Raw genomic sequence first — 19330 nt, forward strand, 5'->3', positions numbered from 1 at the left:
TTTCTGTTACAAACTGCAGCTCAATCAATCATCAGGCAGAATGCCTTTAACTGAAAAATTCTTGGTGTCACTTAGTCTCAAAATCTCTCCTTCACTGCTTGGAGAAGTTATGTTAACACAGCTAAAAATGTGCAACACTTGATTTCCAATTTGCAAAACTCTTTCAGTATTTCAGCTACAGAGCTATCCGAATTCCATTTCAGTCGTGATCTCTTACAAAAGAACATGTCAGGTGTATCATGGACTACTCTCTACTTGCCCAGCTCATTGCAGCTTCAGCAACACTAGAGCCTTGACACCATCACAATGATGACACAAAGCTGGGTGGGAGGGTGAACAGTGAGTTGGATGCAAAGATGTTTCAGGGCAATTTGGACAAGCTGAATGAATGGGCAGATGTACTACAGATGACGCACAATGAGGATAAATATGAGGTTATCCATTTTGGTAGCAAAACCTAGAATTCAGATTAAGTAGCGATATATTGGGAAAGGGGGCGGTGCAATGAGACACTGGTGTCCTCATGCACCAGTTGCTGATAGTGACCATGTAGTTTCAACAACAGCAATTTGTTTCAGGGATTGGAGAGATTGGATAAGTTTGGCCTGTATTAACCGGAGTTTAGAAGAATGAGGGGGACCTCATGGAAACCTGTAAAATTCTAAGAGGATCAGACAGAGTAAACGCAGTGACCGGGGCGTGCAGAACCAGGGTGGGGGGTGGGGGAGGCGTCACACTCTAAGGATACTGGGAAGGCCATTTAGGACTGAGATGAGGAGAAATGTTTCACCTTGAGAATAGTGAGCCTGTGAAGTTCTTTGCCACGCAAAGTGATTGAGGGAGTATGCGGGAATGGGAAGGATGAGTCTCTTTGGAAGTAGACTGAGAGCTGCAATGAGGATTCCTAGTGATGCAGTTTAGGAAGCAGATTAAACTATGCGCTGGGAATAACCACATCTGTTTCTCTTGATCCACAATCATTCTTGGAAAATCACTTACCTGCTGGATCTGGCTGATCTCACTTTGCTTAAGGTTTCCCAAGATGGGGCCTATAGATTTAAACCATAGGTAACATCCAAAGCCCACAGTTTCATTGAAATATTAAAACTAGGGACTTCCTCTGAAGAAGAGGCAAGTCATCTGATAGAAGACACACTTCCATTGATTCTAAAGTTGCTGTGTTAGAAGCTGTTTTCTCATTTTTGTGTTTGTAACCTTTTACAGGCTCTCCAGGAGAATGAAAACCCTCCAGTATCTCAACCCACATGGTCTATATTATTCGGTATTTCTCTCCCCAAGTAGAAACAAATATGATCAAAATTTACATGTTTACAAATTCACTAGCTCTAACACAAAAGGAGAAATATTGAGGTGTGACTAATTTAACCTACAAGGTTTGTTGTCTTTTAACTCAAAGCCAATGATTGCTTGTGTCCTAAAGGCAGTACAGAATGTAACATATGCCGCATGGCCTCAATAAATGTGAAGGATGTCCACATTGGTGTTTGTGATGGTTCTTTATTGAAGCAATTTAAAGGTATAAGACTGTTACTGTGTCATAATTCAGCAACTTGCAACCAGAGGAGATGTCACTCTAATAGCTGGGCTGGATTCGAATAAATCGTTTGGCATAAAGTATGAATCAACTGTGTCTCTTTGCATCTGACGTTCCCGGCTGTGCGCCTTCCCACATTTGCTGAACCTCACAACTACAGTTTGAATGGATTAAAACTCTTGACAAAGGTTATGTTTCTTTAACTATGGTGGGATAGTAAGTCAGTACGTACAAATAATTTGGCTGGAAATAGAGGGGCTATCGCTGAACTGAGGCTGGTATTGTTCCAGAGAGAGGGAAGAACGATAAGATAGCAAGGTCAATGGGGAAATCATAGCCAACTTAATGCGGGACCTGGCAGCGGCCAAGGTGATAGATTTCGGGAAAATCTGCAATGATAAAAAAATCAGTGAGAGAATAATAATCAGATCTTCTAATATCTCTGCTTCTGAGTCTATTAGTCTACAACTCCCAAACATCCTTTCTGATGGAGGGAAATTCAGAGGCTGACAAATGCTGAGGAAAAATCAGCCCGAATATAATTTGCTGATTCCTTGACAGCCATGCATCTGTGACCAGTCCTGGACAGCAAGATGGGAACTGGGTAAAACATTCAAGAGGACCATAAGACAATTAGAGCTGAATTGGGCTGCACAGCCCATCGAAGCTGCTCTATCATTGAATGTCATCATGGCTGAACATATAATCCTGAACTCCACTTGTCCGCCTTTTCCCCATAACCCTTGATTCCCTGGCTGATTCGAAATTTGTCTATCTCAGTCCAAATGTACCCTGTTAAGTCCCTGAGAAACATTATATGTTTTAGTCAGGTTGACTTGCATTCTTCTAAACTCCAGTGACGACAGGCCCAACCTAGCAAGACAAGAAGAAATTCCCACTATGCTCAGGACCAACCTAGCGAACCTTCTCTGGATTGTCTCCAGTGCCAGTATAATTTTCCTTTTCCAAGGGATCCTAAGACTGCTCTCAATATTCCACGTATGGTCTGACCTGTGCCTTGCATAGTTTTAGAAAGACTTCCCAAGTTTTATGCTCTATTCCTTTTCCAATAAAAGCCAGCATTCCATTTCCTTCCCCTACCCTCTGCTGAATTTAGATCCTAGCTTTTGTGCTCGAGTATTCCTAAATACCTCCAGATTGCGGCTTTCTTTGCCTTTTCTTCACTTAAATATATGTTAGCTCCTTTATACTTCCTGCCATAGTGCACAAGCTCAAACGTTTTCATATTATATTCTGTCTGTCACATTTTTGCCCACTCACTTCACCTGTCCATATGCTGCTATAAGCTCTTTGTTTTATTCTCACCACTCACCTTTCCACTTATTTTTAATATGTTGATATCCTGGGGCAGTCGCTATTAAAGAGGAGCCAGTGTTGGGTATCTTAAAAAACATTAAAACAGTTAAGTCCCCAGTATCTGATGGGATTTATCCCAAGGTACTGAAGTAGACAAGGGAGGAGATTGCTGGGGCCTGGACAGAGATCTTTGTATCTTTTTCAGCCACAGGAAAGTCCTAGGAGACTGGACAATAACCAATGCTATTCCTTTGTTTAAGAAGGGCAAGAGGAATAATTCAGGAAATGACAGGCCAGTGAGCCTTACAATCAGTCGCAGGGAAATTATTGGAAAAGGTTCCTAAGGACAGGATTTATTCACGTTTGGAAAAGGATGAGCTTATTAGGGACAGTCAGCATGGTTTTATTGCAGGAGAGGTATTGTCTCAAAAACTTCATTGAAGTGTTGATGAAGAGACAACGATGGTTGATGAGTATAAGGCAGTGGATGTTGTCTACATGGACTTTACCAAAGCATTTGACAAGGTCCCCACAACGTAAGCTGGTCTGGAAGATTAAGTTGCACTGGATCAATCGTAATTTAGCCCATTGGATATAATATTGGTCTTTCATACTATGGGAATGAGCGGCACAGTTGGACAGACGCTGTCCTTTCGCACTCTGGGACTGGCTGGGACAGTGGGTCGGACGCTGCCCTTTCACACTCTGGGACAGACTGGGACAGTGCGTCAGACACTGTCCTTTCACACTCTGGGACAGACTGGGACAGTGCGTCAGACGCTGCCCTTTCACATTCTGGGACTGGCTGGGACAATGGGTCAGACACTGTCCTTTCACACTCTGGGACTGGCTGGGACAGTGGGTCGGACACTGTCCTTTCACACTCTGGGACTGGCTGGGACAGTGGGTCAGACACTGTCCTTTCACACTCTGGGACTGGCTGGGACAGTGGGTCGGACACTGTCCTTTCACATTCTGGGACTGGCTGGGACAGTGGGTCAGACACTGTCCTTTCACACTCTGGGACTGGCTGGGACAGTGGGTCGGACGCTTTCCTTTCACACTCTGGGACTGGCTGGGACAGTGGGTCGGACGCTGTCCTTTCACACTCTGGGACTGGCTGAGACAGTGGGTCGGACGCTGTCCTTTCACACTCTGGGACTGGCTGGGACAGTGGGTCAGATATAAAATAGAAGGTGGGAGTGTGTTATAACTACTAGTCTACAAACGTCTTTTTATAAGCACATCACCTCCTACTGCTCCAACCATAACATAATTTACATGACCAGCCAGATGAGAGAGGGCAGCTGGATTTTTGATGAAAGCGCAAGAAGGAAGAGTGGATACAGTCTTTAGGCAGTGCCCTTTTAGGGCTGCACCAACCCAGGATTTGTATAACCCTTGTCCTAACTACCGGCTCTCCCAATTTACCGTCCACACTCCTTGCCCTCTCTCTAAGTTGGTCAAACTGCACCCCCCACCCAATACCCACATCTTGCCTTATTCCAGAAACCATAGCTCCCTTGCTTACGGGCCTGCTTACAATCCCATCATCATCCTCTACTGAGCTCCTGGTACTGTCAAGGCTCCTTGAGCTGCTAGCCAATTGGATTAAGCAGCCGATTCCCAGGTGAAGGAAGGCAGTCCAACTCTGCCCTTGTAACGTTGTGTGTCATTTACTACAGATGCATTTTCTCTCGACATTTCAGTCAAGCAGGGGCAAGGTGTGAATTTCCAACCTCCCCTGCCTTTGCAAAATGTATCCCAGTTCCTTTAACCCACAATCTCTCTGTCTGCTGGCCTCAATTGTTTACCAGTCTCTCAAGATCTCCAGTTTAAGTCTCTCATCCTTATATTTTTATTCCTTCATGGCCTTCCACTGTCTATCTCTGTAATCTACTTGTGTCCTATAAACCAGTAAGAACAGTGCATTTCTCCATCTTCAATGGAGTCTCCATTTGTACCTCATCATTTGCCATCATGTTTTTAGTTGCTTTAATTCCATGGCCTGGAATTTCTCCCTTCTGCCTTTTCCACATTCCCTCTCTCTGTAAAACCTTCCTGAAATCTTATCTCTGTGGTCAAGCTTTCAGTCACCTCATTCAGTTTCTTTCTTTTACTTCATACCCATTATTTTTTGGTCATTATATGGCAGTGAAGTAATTTGGGCTGTTTTCCTACATTACTGGCGCTAAATAAATGCAACCTTGCTCTTTCTCCTTCAACACAATTCCTCTCACACACTGTCTTCCAAGGCTATAAGATCAACAGTTTGCGAAATGGGAAAGATACTGCCCTTGTGCAGCCCATTACAATGTACTGAAGTAGGGTGTTCCAGTCATATTTACCGGGTGATTCACAGGTGTAGAGTCCTTCCATCGCTGTGGTGTACTCTTCACCGAGTAACTGACTAAAACTTGCAGTGGGCACTTCAATCAGACACTGAGTCGCATCCGAAAACAAAAGACCCTTGCCATGAAAGTTGGTCGAATCAAACATTGCAAACTGGTCCTGCTCTGATCCACCTCGGCCATATTTGACCTGCGTTGAGAAAACACTGATTACTGATGGAATAAATATACTTGCTTGGTCTGCACAAGAATTTTCGTCTACTGTCAGGATGAATGGGGGCATTGAAAGGCACGAATTTCTTGCTTTATTAATTAACCTAGCGCAGGAGTGGGCAAATATTTCAGCCCAATGGCACACCTGAACATAGAGATTACATAAGGAGAATAAATCTTGTGTCGTATCTTAAAGAAGGTGTTCATCTGTTATCTCTTCCACACCTGTTGGGAAACACATTCCCAATTCTCAAGGCACAAGGCATACACCACTGTCACTCCCTGTTAAATTCAGCAGCCTTAGTCGACAAATCTAATCTTTAGTTATACCTATGACAGGATCAGCAGATGGGCTTTCAATTCTACTTTTGCTAACCGCATGAACAATTAATCACTGGAAAATTCAAGTCTCAACTGAGAGTTGCCAAAGCTCTAGGCCTGACATGGCCTCAATGCGGTCTCCCAGTCTTGAGGCGATACCAGAACAATCTCACAGCCTCATGATCCTCAAGGTGAAGTCTGTCACAGTCGGAAGTCAGAGGCCTGTTGTGGACTGGAGTTTAGGTGCCAGTGAGGTCTGGTTGGAAGAATCACTCAGAGGTAGTAAGAACTGCCGATGCTGGAGTCTGAGGTAACAAGGTGTGGAGCTGGATGAACACAGCAGACCAGGCAGCATCAGGAAAGCTGGTGTTTCGGGTCAGAAGAAGGATCCAGACCCGACATGTCAACTTTCCTGATCCTCTGATGCCCCTCAACCTTCTGTGTTCCTCCAGCTCCACACCTAGTTATCCCGGTTTGGAAGACTGCTGTTCTGAACTTTCATTTTTGAAATGTTGGACATTTTATTTCTGTACTTGTTAAGATCTTGTAACTGAAGAAGCTGTACATAACTGCCTTTAAACCTAAGATGGCACTGTAAGTGGTGACAAATAACCTTTTCACTTATTTAAATACACAACAATAAAGCTTCAAGCCACTCCATTAATTAACACAATGACCAGAATAACATTTAATGCCTTGATCTAATCAAATGGTTGAAATTAGAGGTTGTAAAAATCTATTTAGTTAATACTGAGCAGAGTTTTTAATCATTTAATCTTTGGAAAATACTGGTCAAAGTTTCATAACGCTACAGTATTTATCAACAGACCTTCAACAATGTCACTTTAAGTGTAGTTTTTCAGGTTAACTGGAATTTAATATGTTCATGATATTTATGGAATACTAAGAAAATGGTTGCACATTATGTTGAAGCTTTGCAAAAAACAAAATCACAATTTCTGCCCAGTACACCAATTTTTTTCATTTTTGCCAAACAAGTTTTGCTCATTGAAATTCAACATGCTGCTGGTCAATAAAACTTTGCCCTCTCCAAGTAAATTTTAACGTGGCTAGATTATTAAAGCATTGCTCGAAAGAGACATAAAGTCAAAGCTTTTTGCCTCGCACTCATCAAGATTGGAACAGAAGGAACCCAACTCAGGAAAGGGAACACCAATTTCTACAGCATCAGAACAAGGTGCTGATTGCCTAACCCATAATGAACATTGTGATACTATCAGGCCAGCTGGCTTTCAATGTCTTAGTGAGCTCAAAAAACGTTGTGCCAGGCAGGTAGGCTCTGATTGGTCAGGGTGTTGCCATGGAAATGCAGCAGGTTTGGCAGTCTTCAAAGGCAAAGGTGCAACATATGGCCAAATTCTTTATCCCACACAGAAAGGGGTCCTGTGCATATATGTATAGCTTGTAACACATGCAAATAAATCATGTAAGCCCAACTGATATTCTTAAATTAGATTCCAGTCTAATCCTTAACATAGTGGGGACTATTTAGTTAATGCTATTCAATATTAGAATCACAATTAATATGTTGGGCACTATGTTCTCAGCTTAGCAGGCATCATCTGGTAGAACACTGTTGGCACACTGCCAAAGCAAACAGGCAGAGAGATACATATTATTTGATACTTTCCACCAATTATTGAGACATATTGCCTACAAACCTATTACCATTTCTGTGTGGTTGGCAAAACATCCTTGCTTAGGCTGATGGCTGCATTCTGGATAAAATTACTTGAACATTTACTGCAAAATAACAGTGCGAGTTGTCTAGCTTCACCTAGTTTTTCAAACATTTTGCGACACTTTTCCCTTCCATGGTAGTCCGATTTAAACCAGGCATCTTTCTTGTTTGGTCCACCACACAAATACTACATGATAAACCTTTTACTGAGCTGCAGAACGTTGAAGGAGATGTTGGCTGTCTTTGAGTTGTGAGGATTTAACAACGACTCAATTCCAAGAAGGGACCTTTACATTTTCCAAGAAATGTCCACACATGATAGCCAAACCGATGCGAAATTCCTCCCTGGAGCCGTTCAACCCTGTCAGAGACCATGTTAAATTTCCTATCGTCCACTGCTGTCCAATGAGATACACTACTCCCATATTGATCCCTGGGGTTTAATCATTCCTCAGCATCACACTTTCTCTCAAATTTTCAAACATGTCTCTTTCTGAAGTGAGAGAATAACTACTAATGACCAGTGTGTCACATTTAAATAAGCCACACTGAAATAGTTAAGGTAAGCTTTTTTGTTCTCCACTGTGTTGAGAATAGGCCAGGTCTGGTGCAGCATGGATTAAGTTCAGTTGATGCTCAATACACTGTCTCAAACATTCCCAAGGAAGGTACAGCATTGTTTAGATATCTCTACATTGTCCAAACACTCCCATGGCAGACACAGCTTGAGGCAGGTACTGAGCAAAATTTGTTCCCAATCATACACTATTCTGAAATGTTTGCAATGAGGTTAGCTTAAACCCGATGATTGACTCTGATTACTATCAAACACTAAACACAAGCCTCAGACATTTAGTAAAGCCCACATACTCACTTGCTGCTCCTTCAAAAACTGCAGGACTCGACCCCTTGACTCAGCACGGGATGCAACTGCTTGAGATGGTACTTGAGCCAAGTGGCACGTTTTATAATCTGTTACTGGAGCCTGAGTGCCATTTAAGCACAGCAGCTTAAAATCACTGGACCTGAGACCCGTAGCCCACTTCTCTTGTGAATTACCTTCAAGGTGAAACATTGATTGGTTTAGAATATACAGAGCAGTAGCACATAGATTCAAAACCTTATCTGTAGAGTAACTGTCCTCAAAATAATCCAGTTCTCATATCACATCACATCACACTTTGACTCTCTTCTTCACATCAACTACCCAGGCAAGTGGTCCCAAATTTCTTTGCTAACACTCCAACAGGAAAGCCTCGGAATGGTGAATAATAAAACAATTAGCATTTCCAAGATACCTTTGTGAATAACTTAACACAGGAGTGAGCATGAAGCTGCATAATCTCTTGTGCTGGGTCATAAAGTAGTCCTGGATTAGACTTCGTGGAGGTGAAATTTGTCTTGAGTAGTAAAATGGAACAGACGATAGTGAATTACTCACTTTTTTTTATGCCGTGCCAACTCTCTGTTCCCAGTAATTTGGCAAAGGTGACACTTTTCCTCCATGTCTGTTGAATGCCTCATTAAATTCATCAGAACCATTACTCTGATCTCAGTTCTATTCTTAATCTTAACTCTATTCTGTAATACTGCACTAAAGCATCCAACAAAAGTTTCTGCTCAAATGTTGCAGTCGGATCTGAAACCTCATGTTCAGTCTGAGAGACAGAGCGCTACTGTTGAGTCAATGCTGTTGTTTATTGAGTCTGTAGGGCTTCTTATTCACACATATTTTTCCTATAGATTTTCTTAAGTGTGTCACTTTTTCTCAAAAATCTTCTGTATCAGTACGAATTGTCCTTCAGAATACAATTCTCTCAGGGCCTCAATAAAGCTTGTTGGGACTACATGTGTGTGAATCAATAAAGATGACAGGGCAGGTTGAGAAAGGCACAAAGGATTTGAAATTTGTAAATAAAGACACAAAGTACAAAAACAAGAACATTATAATGAACTTTTAGTTCAGCCTTAACTGAGAATTTTGAGCATTACATTTTAGAAAGGACATTAAGGCTTTAGGGACATAGCAGAAAATATTCATACAAAATGTTTTTGATTTGATTTATTATTGTTACATGTACCTGCATACAGTGAAAAGTTTTGTTCTGCGTGCAATACAGGCAGATTATTCCATACAAAATACATAAGGGTAATAGAACAGAATGAAGACTGCCATGTTATGGTTGCAGAGGGGGTGCACAAACAACGAGATTAACATTAAATTTAAAATTTGAAAAGTCAATTCCAAAGTCTAATGACAGTGGGGAAGATACTTTTCTTGCATCTGTCGTTCTGTGTGTTTAAGCTTTTGATGAATCTAGCAGTGAGGGACTTTGATCATGTGGGTAGACTCGAGAAGCTGGGTCCTTCTCTTCAGTGAAGTCAAGGGTTGCAAAACAATGAGGAGTGCCCAAGAATGAAGCGCCTTCCCTCGTATGGGGCCATTGGGATATCTAACAGGGTTTGTCGGGCAGCCTTCAGGAACTTCAAGGTTTTTGAGAAGACTTTTAGCTCGGGTTATGGATGAGGATGTAGACTTGCTCACCAAGCTGGTGTGTTTGATTTTAACCTTTTAGTCACCCTGCTAGGTAACATGGTCAGTGCGCCTCCGGGGAAGCAACGTGTTTGTTAATGGAGTTCGGTTGGAAAGCCAGGCCTCCAGGAATTCCCTGACATTTCTTTATTTTGCTTGTAGTATTATGGATGTGTTGTCCCAGTCAAAATCATGTCCTTTTTTAGTCTGTGTGTACTGAGGCCAGTGAAAATTGGTTGTATCTCCCGGGCTAGTTGGTTTTCATGCATCCCTATTGTCTGTTTGACCTATGTAATTTTTTTACAGCCGTTGCATGGTATTTTGTATATTACGTTAGTTTTATTGGTTGTGGGTATGGGATCCTTGACATTTGTTAGTAGCTGTTACAGGGTGGTCGTTGGTTTGCAGGCTACCCTGATTCCTAGGTGTCTGAATCGTCTCGTGGTCATCTCTGATATGTCCCTGATGTGCAGTAGGGTGACTAGTGTATCTGTCTGTGTTGTGTCTCCTTGTTGTGGTCTGTCGTGAAGGAAATGGTGGATTGTTTAAAAACTCTGTAGAAATGCTTCTGCTCTGCTTTGCACAGTTCAGGATTGCTGCAGTGTGTTGTGGCTCATTTGGATAATGTCCTGATGCAGTTCAGTTTATGGGTTTTTGGATGGTTGCTGGAGTGATTAAGTATCTGGCCCGCGTGTGTAGTCTTTCTGTATACGCTGGGCTGGAGTTCCCTGTTGCTCTTATCTTCTATCATTATGTCTAGGAAGGCTAGTTGATGTTCTCTTCTTCTTTAGTGAATTTTTATTCCGGTGAGGGTGTTGGCTATGTGCCAGTGGGTTTCTTCTACTCTTGTCCACTTGATAATCATGAAGATGCCATCTAAATAGTGGACGCAGAGTTTGAGACAAACCGGCCACAACACACTGCTGTAATCCAGAACAGCAGAACAGAAGTTTTTAAAAGGAATGGATTCCCAAAAAGCACAATCCGCCATTACCCCTGCCACAGACCGCTACACGAAGACACAACACGGCCAGATACACTCGTCACGATCAGAGATGATCACAAGATTACCCAGACCCCTTGGGATCAGGGTAGCCCACAAACCAATGTGACAGCAGCCCACCCTGCGACAGCTATTGGCCCACATAAAGGATCCCATACTCACAACCAATAAAACTAACGTAATATACAAAATACCATGCAAGGACTGTGAGAAACATTGCATAGACCACACTGGAAGTAAACTGACAATAAGGATACATGAACACCAACTAGCCACCAAGAGACATGACCTATTCTCACTGGTCTCAATACACACGGACAAAGAAGGGCACAAATTTTACTAGGACAACACATCTATAATAGCATGAGCCAAACAGAGACATGCCAGGGAATTCCTGGAGGCCTGGCATTCCAACCGGACCTCCATGAACAAACACATTGAATGGGAGCCAATATACAAACCACTGAAAAACAAAACCAGAAGTAATGGCAAACACCCCAGCAAATGGAAACATATAAATAACAAACGGGATAGAACACCAACGCTTCACTGGAGGTGCACTGACGATGTTACCTATCAAGGTGACGAAATGTCGACAACCAAACCCACCAGCTCGGCAAGCAAGTCTACAACCTCAGCCTTCATCAATCACAGGCCAGCTACAAGAAACCTAGAACCCCTGCTAAGTTCAGGTGGTGTCAGGGACTATTGGCCTTAAGTAGTATTGATGAGTTATTAGCATCTCACTGCCAGCAAAATTTCTGAATCAAACCTTTCACAGCCTACATTAAACTTACAGATAGGATGCTGATGCACCAACCCACCTATTCTAGGCAGCATCTCCCATTATTCCTGCTCCAGTGAGTCATCCAATTTAGCCATTGAATTTTGTTGGGTAGCATTATTAAAGGGTGTCGATACTATGGAGGAGCCATGAGCTCATTGTAAAGCAGCGCAGACTCATTAGGCTGAATGGCCTTCAACACCTTCTCAAGGGCAAGTGGGGACAGGTAATAAATGCTGACCAGCCAGTGATACCTACATCCCACAAATGAATAAAAAATGTCCAATAGTCTAAAATAAAGGTCGAGTGGAGTTCAAGGGTGAATTAACCAAACAGTGGTGGAACAGGTCTTATCCCAATGCCGACTGTTCCAATTTCATCAAATAACTAACATGAATCAAACTGGACAACTGAATAGGACATTCATTCATTAAGTGATGAGATGGAATTATCTTATATAAGAAGCTTTATAGGACCAGAAACTCACACATACCATCAGTGTTGTCAAAGACAGTTGTATCTTTGACGAAAGTAACATCCCCCTTCTCCACCAGGCACCTGAAAGAAATCCCAATCAGTACTTTTGTTTTCGTAATGAATTTGGTTTGACTTTCATTCATGGCAATAATGTCGTCATTATGCCAAAGATTTAGTAAATCAGTGAAAAAGATTCAATCAAGGAACTATCAGAAACACAACTGTTTCACAAATGTCATTTAGTAAAGCACCGACACCCTCATCCATCTAGCCGAAATCATCCTCACCTTCAACAACTTCTCTTTCTATTCCTCCCACTTCCTACAGACAAAGGGGGTGGCCATGGGTACCCGCATGGGCCCAAGATTTGCCTGCCTCTTTGTAGGTTATGTGGAACAGTCCCTCTTCTGCACCTACACTGGCCCCAAACACCACCTCTTCCTCCGTTACATTGATGACTGTATCGGCACTGGCTCTTGCTCCCAAGAGGAGCTCGAATCGTTCATCCACTTCACTAACACCTTCCACCCCAACCTTCAGTTCACCTGGACCATCTCCAGCACATCCCTCACATTCCTGGACCTCTCTGTCTCCAACTCAGGCAATCAGCTAGAAACTGATGTCCACTTCAAGCCCACGGACTCCCACAGCTACCTAGACTACACCTCCTCCCACCCAGCCCCCGGCAAAAATTCCATCCCCTATTCCCAATTCCTTTGCCTCGGCTGCATCTGCTCCCAGAATGAAGCATTCCACTCCTGCACATCCCAGATTTCCGCATTCTTCAAGGACCCCAACATCCCCCCCGCAGTGGTCGAGAACACCCTTGACCGTGTCTCCTGCATTTCCCACACCTTATCCCCCACACCCCGCCCCCGCAATAACCACCCTAAGAGAATCCCCCTCGTCCTCACATACCCCCGTACCAACCTCTGGGTACAATACATCATCCTTCGACACTTGCGCCATCTACAATCCGACCCCACCACCCAAGACATTTTTCCATCCCCACCCTTGTCTGCCTCCTGGAGAGACCACTCTCTCCATGGCTCCCTTGTCCGCTCCACACTCCCCTCCAACCTCACCACGCCTGGCATCTTCCCCTGCAACCGCAGGAAGTGCTACACTTGCCCCCACACCTCCTCCCTCACTCCCATCCCAGGCCCCAAGAGGCTTTCCATATTAAGCAGATGTTCACCTGCACATCTGCCAATGTGGTATACTGTATCCATTGTACCAGGTGTGGCTTCCTCTACATTGGGGAAACCAAGCGGAGGCTTGGGGCCCACTTTGCAGAACATCTCCGCTCGGTTCGCAATAAACAACTGCACCTCCCAGTCGCGAACCATTTCAACTCCCCCTCCCATTCATTACACGGCATGTCCATCCTGGGCCTCCTGCAGTGCCATATTGATGCCACCCGCAGGTTGCGGGAACAGCAACTCATATTCTGCTTGGGAACCCTGCAGCTCAATGGTATCAATGTGGACTTCACCAGCTTCAAAATCTCCCCTTCCCCCACCGCAACCCAAAACCAGCCCATCTCGTCCCCGCCTCCCTAACCTGTTCTTCCTCTCACCTATTCCCTCCTCCCACCTCAAGCTGCACCTCCATTTCCCACCTACCAACCTCATCCCACCTCCTTGACCTGTCCGTCCTCCCCAGACTGACCTGCCCCCTCCGCACCTCCCCACCTATACTCTCCTCTCCACCTATCTTCTTTTCTCTCCATCTTCGGTCCGCCTCCCCCTCTCTCCCTATTTATTCCAGAACCCTCTCCCCATCCCCCTCTCTGATGAAGGGTCTAGGCCCGAAACGTCAGCTTTTGTGCTCCTGAGATGCTGCTTGGCCTGCTATGTTCATCCAGCTTCACACTTTGTTATCTAGTAAAGCAAATGTGTTGACTTTACTCGGTCCAGCCTCTATATAACTCCAGCGCCATCTGAGCCTGGTTTCGCCCAAAGAACCAACCATACCAAACTCGGATTGAAGAGAAATGGAATTTGGTGGTGTGGCTTACGACTAGAGTATGAATATTCAAGAAGTGCATTGTTTTTGTTGAATGACAATAGACCGCTGCTGCTTTCAGTGTTGCAAATGAAGATTTGTCACATGGGACAGCAGGACAGTTAGAAGCTATAGCAGTTCTAGGATGCGGATTTGGAAACCTTTTTCAAGGCAGAGGGAAGAGGTCATGTTTTCCCAAGGAGCAAGGAGGTCTCAAGATATACCCTTTAAGTGGACTGGGAGCATGTGAACACAGTACTCAAACCAAGGGTCTTGTGCTACAGACTTGTCAGCAGTGCTAGAAGATGCTTAATGAGTAGATGGCACAGTGGTTCTGTGGGTAGCACTGCTGCATCAGGGACTCGGGTTCAATTTCATCCTTGGGTGACTGTGCCGAGTTTGCACATTCTCCCCATGTCTGCATGGGTTTCCTCGTGGTGCTCTAGTTTTCTCCAACAGTTCGGAGATGTGCACGTTAGGTGTATTGGTCATCTTAAACCTACCATAGTGTCTAGGAATGTATAGGCTAGATGGATTAGCCATGGGAAAAGCAGAGTTACAGGGGTAGCGTGGGGGGTAGGATGATCTTTGGATGAGCTAAATGGTCTGCTTCCACACTGTAGGGATTCCATGATGTCACACCCCTCCCAATCTCCCACACTGCTCAAGGCACTGCACTCCCACTGTGCACAATAGCATTCCCTAACAGCAGGGCCTCATTGAGATGCTTGTAAACTGCTGCTAACCTCTCACTGTCTCTATGTACAGCTTGTGACTTAACCATGAGAGGGGAGCATCGACCCACCACAGGGGTACACATTCACTGACATTGCACCCTCTCCCTTTAGACAGGATATTGACATGACCCAGGTATGGGGATAGATTGAAGAACCTGGGACTGTTCTCAATGGAAAGAAGAAAACTGAGAGGAGGTTTGGTACAGACTTTCAAAATCATTGCAGGGTAGATAAGGAGAAGCTGTTGCTGCTCTGAAAAGTAAAATGTACAAGAGGGTACAGATTTCAAAGTAATGGGCAAATGGAGCAAGATGATGTGAAAAGTTACTGCGTCACTTGGCAAGTCAGTTAGCTCAGCTGGCTGTCTGGCTAGTTTATCATATAGAGTGAAGCTGAAAGTGTGGGTTCAATTTCTGCACCTGCTGACAATACCATTGTAGGACTCTCCTTCTTAACCTTCCCCCATGCCTGAGGTGTGATGGCCTGCTGGTTAAACCATCAGCAGTTGTCCCTTTCTCCAATGGGAACGCAGTTTGGTAACTTTACTTTTTAGTTAGCGTATGGAATGTCCTGCCTGGAAAAGTGGTGTAGGCAGGTTTAAGTGAGACATTCAAGCGAATAACTGCCTAATACATTTATTTGGAAACAAATGGTGTGCAGGGATATGGGGAAAAGGCAGGAGATTTACATTATGCAATGGCATAATGGACATGATGGACTGAATGGTCTCCATCTACACAGCAACAATCATATGGTTCAATAGAGGAGACCAATGTAGAAGTGGAAGAGCTATAGAATCAATCATAGAATCCCTGCAATACAGAAGCAGTCCATTCAGCCATTGAACCCACACTGACCCTCTGAAGGGCATCCCAACCAGACCAGTACCACTATTCCCACAACCCTGTATTTCCCATGGCTAACCCACTTGGCCAGTACATCCCTGGGCACTATGGGAAATTTAGCATGGCCAATCCACCTAACCTGCATATCTTTGGACTGTCGAAGAAAACTGGATCACCCAGAGGAAACCCACACAGACACAGGGAAAATGTACAAATGCCACACAGGCAGTCACCCGAGGCCGGAATCGAACCCAGGCCCATGGCACTGTGAGGTAACAATGCTAACCACTGAACCGCAGTGCTGCCCCACTCCTTTATCTCCACAACCTGTCAAATTCGATGGGCCTCCACATTTACAGAGGATGTCAGACATCCAAGTACTAGAACTCCCAGTGTGGCTACATCTCATCTCTGTGGGAGGTTGTAGAATGGCCTCCAGACAATCGAGATACAGCTCTCCCAGTCTCTGAGTTCCAAATGGAAATAAAAAGTGGGGCGGATGTAAGGTGGCCTGATGATTCGCAATCACCTGCTGGAATTTGTTACTCAAAGAGCTAAGAAACAAGCCGAGTACCTGAAAGCACCGTTGAAGCCCCAGTAAATTTCATTTTCGCTGAATGCACACTTGTCTTTTCCAGGAGGGGTTGAATTCTCATCACCAGCACACAGGGAGCACAGTTTGGAGTCTGGATCTGCCCCTGCAGCACAGCTTTCACTGAAAAATGTTGCTTTTTGGCAAAAGAAAACAGAAGTCTTTCAGTGATAACAAGATAACAGTGATAACATCCCTTCAGAAGGCTCAAGGCCCGAAACGCCAACTTTCCTGCTCCTCTGATGCTGCTCGGCCTGCTGTGTTCATCCAGCTCTACACCTTGTTATCTCAGATTCTCCAGCATCTGCAGTCCCTACTATCTCAAGAGTCTTTCAGTCGTTAGCAGCAAAAACAGGAATTCAATGCAGTCACCATTGGAGACAGAAGGGCCTGCTATTTGGAGCAGGACAGCTCTGCATCACTTCCACAGCACAACCAGCAGTACATTTCAAGGCAGGGCCAGCTCTTTCAGAATGGAAAGTCAGGTCTGCACTGAGCTTAAGGGAGCAGAGAGACAATAAATTGTGGAATTGGGGGGAGGAGAGGTAAGGGTGATGAAAGAGAGGGTGAACATAAAATTCTGAGACTTGGAGGAAGACATTGGATGAAAAGAGAAGGCTTAAAGGGAAGGGGATTGACAGGCTGGTGACGGGCAAGAGGGTTGGGGGATGGTTAAGGCAAAAGGTAAGATCTTGAGGACTAGATTGAAAGGACGTTGCCAATAGCCTCTGTGCTTAAGTGGGCACAGATCAGTATCGCAATTTTTAACATCTATCCAGTATCCCAAATCACTTACAGACTCCAAGTATATTTTCCTACAGTGCAATGGGAAGTAGCAAAGAAAATGAGATCGTATGCGGTTTGACCTATCGAAGAAGCAGATCAGAGCACTGATAACAGCTTGGTTAAGACAGTGAATTTCTAACAGAGTTCCCATCACAGAAATCAACAGTGAGACCCAACATAAAGGTATCACATCTGATAGAAACCCTACAGAGTGAAGCAGGCCATTCGGAACATTGAGTCCATACTGACCCACTAAACAGTAGCCCAACCAGACCTATGCTCCTCCCCTATCTCTGTAGGCCTGCCTATCCCATGGCTAATCCATTTAACCTGGACATTCCTGAACACTATGGGTAATTTAGCATGATCAATCCACCTAATCTTTGAACTGTGGAAGGTAACCGAGTACCCAGAGGCAGCCCATGGGGGCAAACTCCACACAGGGTAAATATATAAACAGTCACCCAAGGCTAGAATCAAACCTGGGTTCCTGCTGCTGTTAGGCAGCAGGACTAACCCACTGTGCCCCATCTCTCTGTGTGATTTGTCTGGCTATAGGGGCAGGAAAGCATGTCTGGGAAAACAGGAGTTCTCTGCTACGCCATCCGGTAGCCAGTAGACCTTTCACCAACCACAGTCTTCGTAACACAGGAAAAGGGATAGGAGCGAAGTTCTGTCTGACAATGCCTTCTCCAAAGGAAGTTTAACCAAAGTCAATGTTAACCAATCACTCGCACTTCCAGTAAGCATCTACTTACAGTTGTAAAGGCTGCAGTTTTTGATTTTGTCCTGGGCAATCAACCACCCCATTGGAATATTCCAACCAGTTCGGTTAAGAGCTGTGTAGCATGATTTCTTGCCTTTCAGGGTGTCCCAGGTCAAAGTTTCATCCTTCACAACAGCCACTATGTATACAACTGGGGTGAAACATGGCAGCAGTCAGAAATGTATGCATGATCTTTAAGGTAAGTTGTGAAGCAGAACAAATCAAGACTGAATGTGTTAAATCATTGCCAGGTCACATCATCAAGACCTGTCGTTCCTTTAGAATTGAAGATGAAGAGATTACCTAAATGAAATGTTTACTATAGGATAGATAGGGAAAACTATTTGCAGATGGTGTGGGAATCCCAGCTAAGGGGTCACAACCTTATATTTAGATCTGGGCCATTGGATGTGACATCAGAACCTTCAGCACTTCACGCAAGGGATCATGGAATCCTCCCCTGGAAAACTATTATTCATAAGTCCAAAACTGGATGGCATGGATTTAAGATGAGAGAGTAAATTCTACAAGGGACCTAAGGGACAACATTTTGATGGAGAGAGTGGTGCGTGTATGGAATGAACTACCAAAGGAAGTGGTGGAGGCTGGTACAATTACAACATTTAAAAGGCATCTGGAAGGGGACATAAAAAGGAAGTGGTCAGAGGGATATGGGCCAAATGCTGGCAAATGGTACTAGATTAGTGTAGGATATGTGTGAGCATGCACGAGTTGGACCAAAGGGTCTGTTTTCTTGCGGTCCACCAGTATGGCTCTTTTGATTCTAGGGGTTTAAGCAAGTGTCAAAAATTAACTTGAAGAGATTTCTATTTAACAAAGGTCTTCAGTGTTACAGAAGGGAATAGCTTTCCCCTGTCCAAGAACAATTTGTTGCTTTTTTATACTCCTATGTCAACTTGGACCTTTTTGCTGTATAATTGCATTTCATGCATGAACTGCAGAAAACAAAAGTCCTTCTCATCATCAGTCCCTGATTGTCCTGTGAAGGTGAGCTGCCCTCCCTTGGTGATTAATTTTTAATACTGAATACAAAAACACATTCAAGCATTCAACTTAGTGGCAGAGTATGGGACTTAACTTTCACGTTGAAGGACAATGCAATATAATAGGGAAAATAACTTCACAATACACCAGCCAACACCTTTTGAAAATCATAGAATCCCTATAATGTGGAAACAGGCCCTTTGCCCCACCAACTCCACACTAACCCTCAGAGCATCCCACCCAGACCCCATCCCCTAATTTACACATCCCTGGACACTACAGGGAATTTCACATGGCCAATCCAACTGGCCTGCACATCTTTGGACTGTAGGAGGA

The 19330-nt window shown here is 44.2% G+C and overlaps 1 protein-coding gene across 1 annotated transcript in view; it reads right to left on the reverse strand.

The window, feature by feature from the left end:
• Positions 1 to 1509: 1509 nt before the first annotated feature.
• LOC132210526 (serotransferrin-B-like) overlaps positions 1510 to 19330 on the reverse strand; it is a 37889-nt gene continuing 20068 nt past the window's right edge. Inside the window, exons 6-11 of the mRNA XM_059650994.1 lie at positions 17982 to 18140; positions 16420 to 16573; positions 12273 to 12337; positions 8334 to 8518; positions 5221 to 5413; positions 1510 to 1944 (exon numbers count right to left, since the gene is read on the reverse strand). Coding sequence (XP_059506977.1) covers positions 1898 to 1944; positions 5221 to 5413; positions 8334 to 8518; positions 12273 to 12337; positions 16420 to 16573; positions 17982 to 18140 — 803 coding nt within the window. The 3' untranslated portion in view covers positions 1510 to 1897. The remainder of the gene's footprint in view (positions 1945 to 5220; positions 5414 to 8333; positions 8519 to 12272; positions 12338 to 16419; positions 16574 to 17981; positions 18141 to 19330) is intronic.

Source organism: Stegostoma tigrinum, chromosome 14 (genome assembly GCF_030684315.1).
Source record: "Stegostoma tigrinum isolate sSteTig4 chromosome 14, sSteTig4.hap1, whole genome shotgun sequence".
NCBI classification, from domain to species: domain Eukaryota; kingdom Metazoa; phylum Chordata; class Chondrichthyes; order Orectolobiformes; family Stegostomatidae; genus Stegostoma; species Stegostoma tigrinum.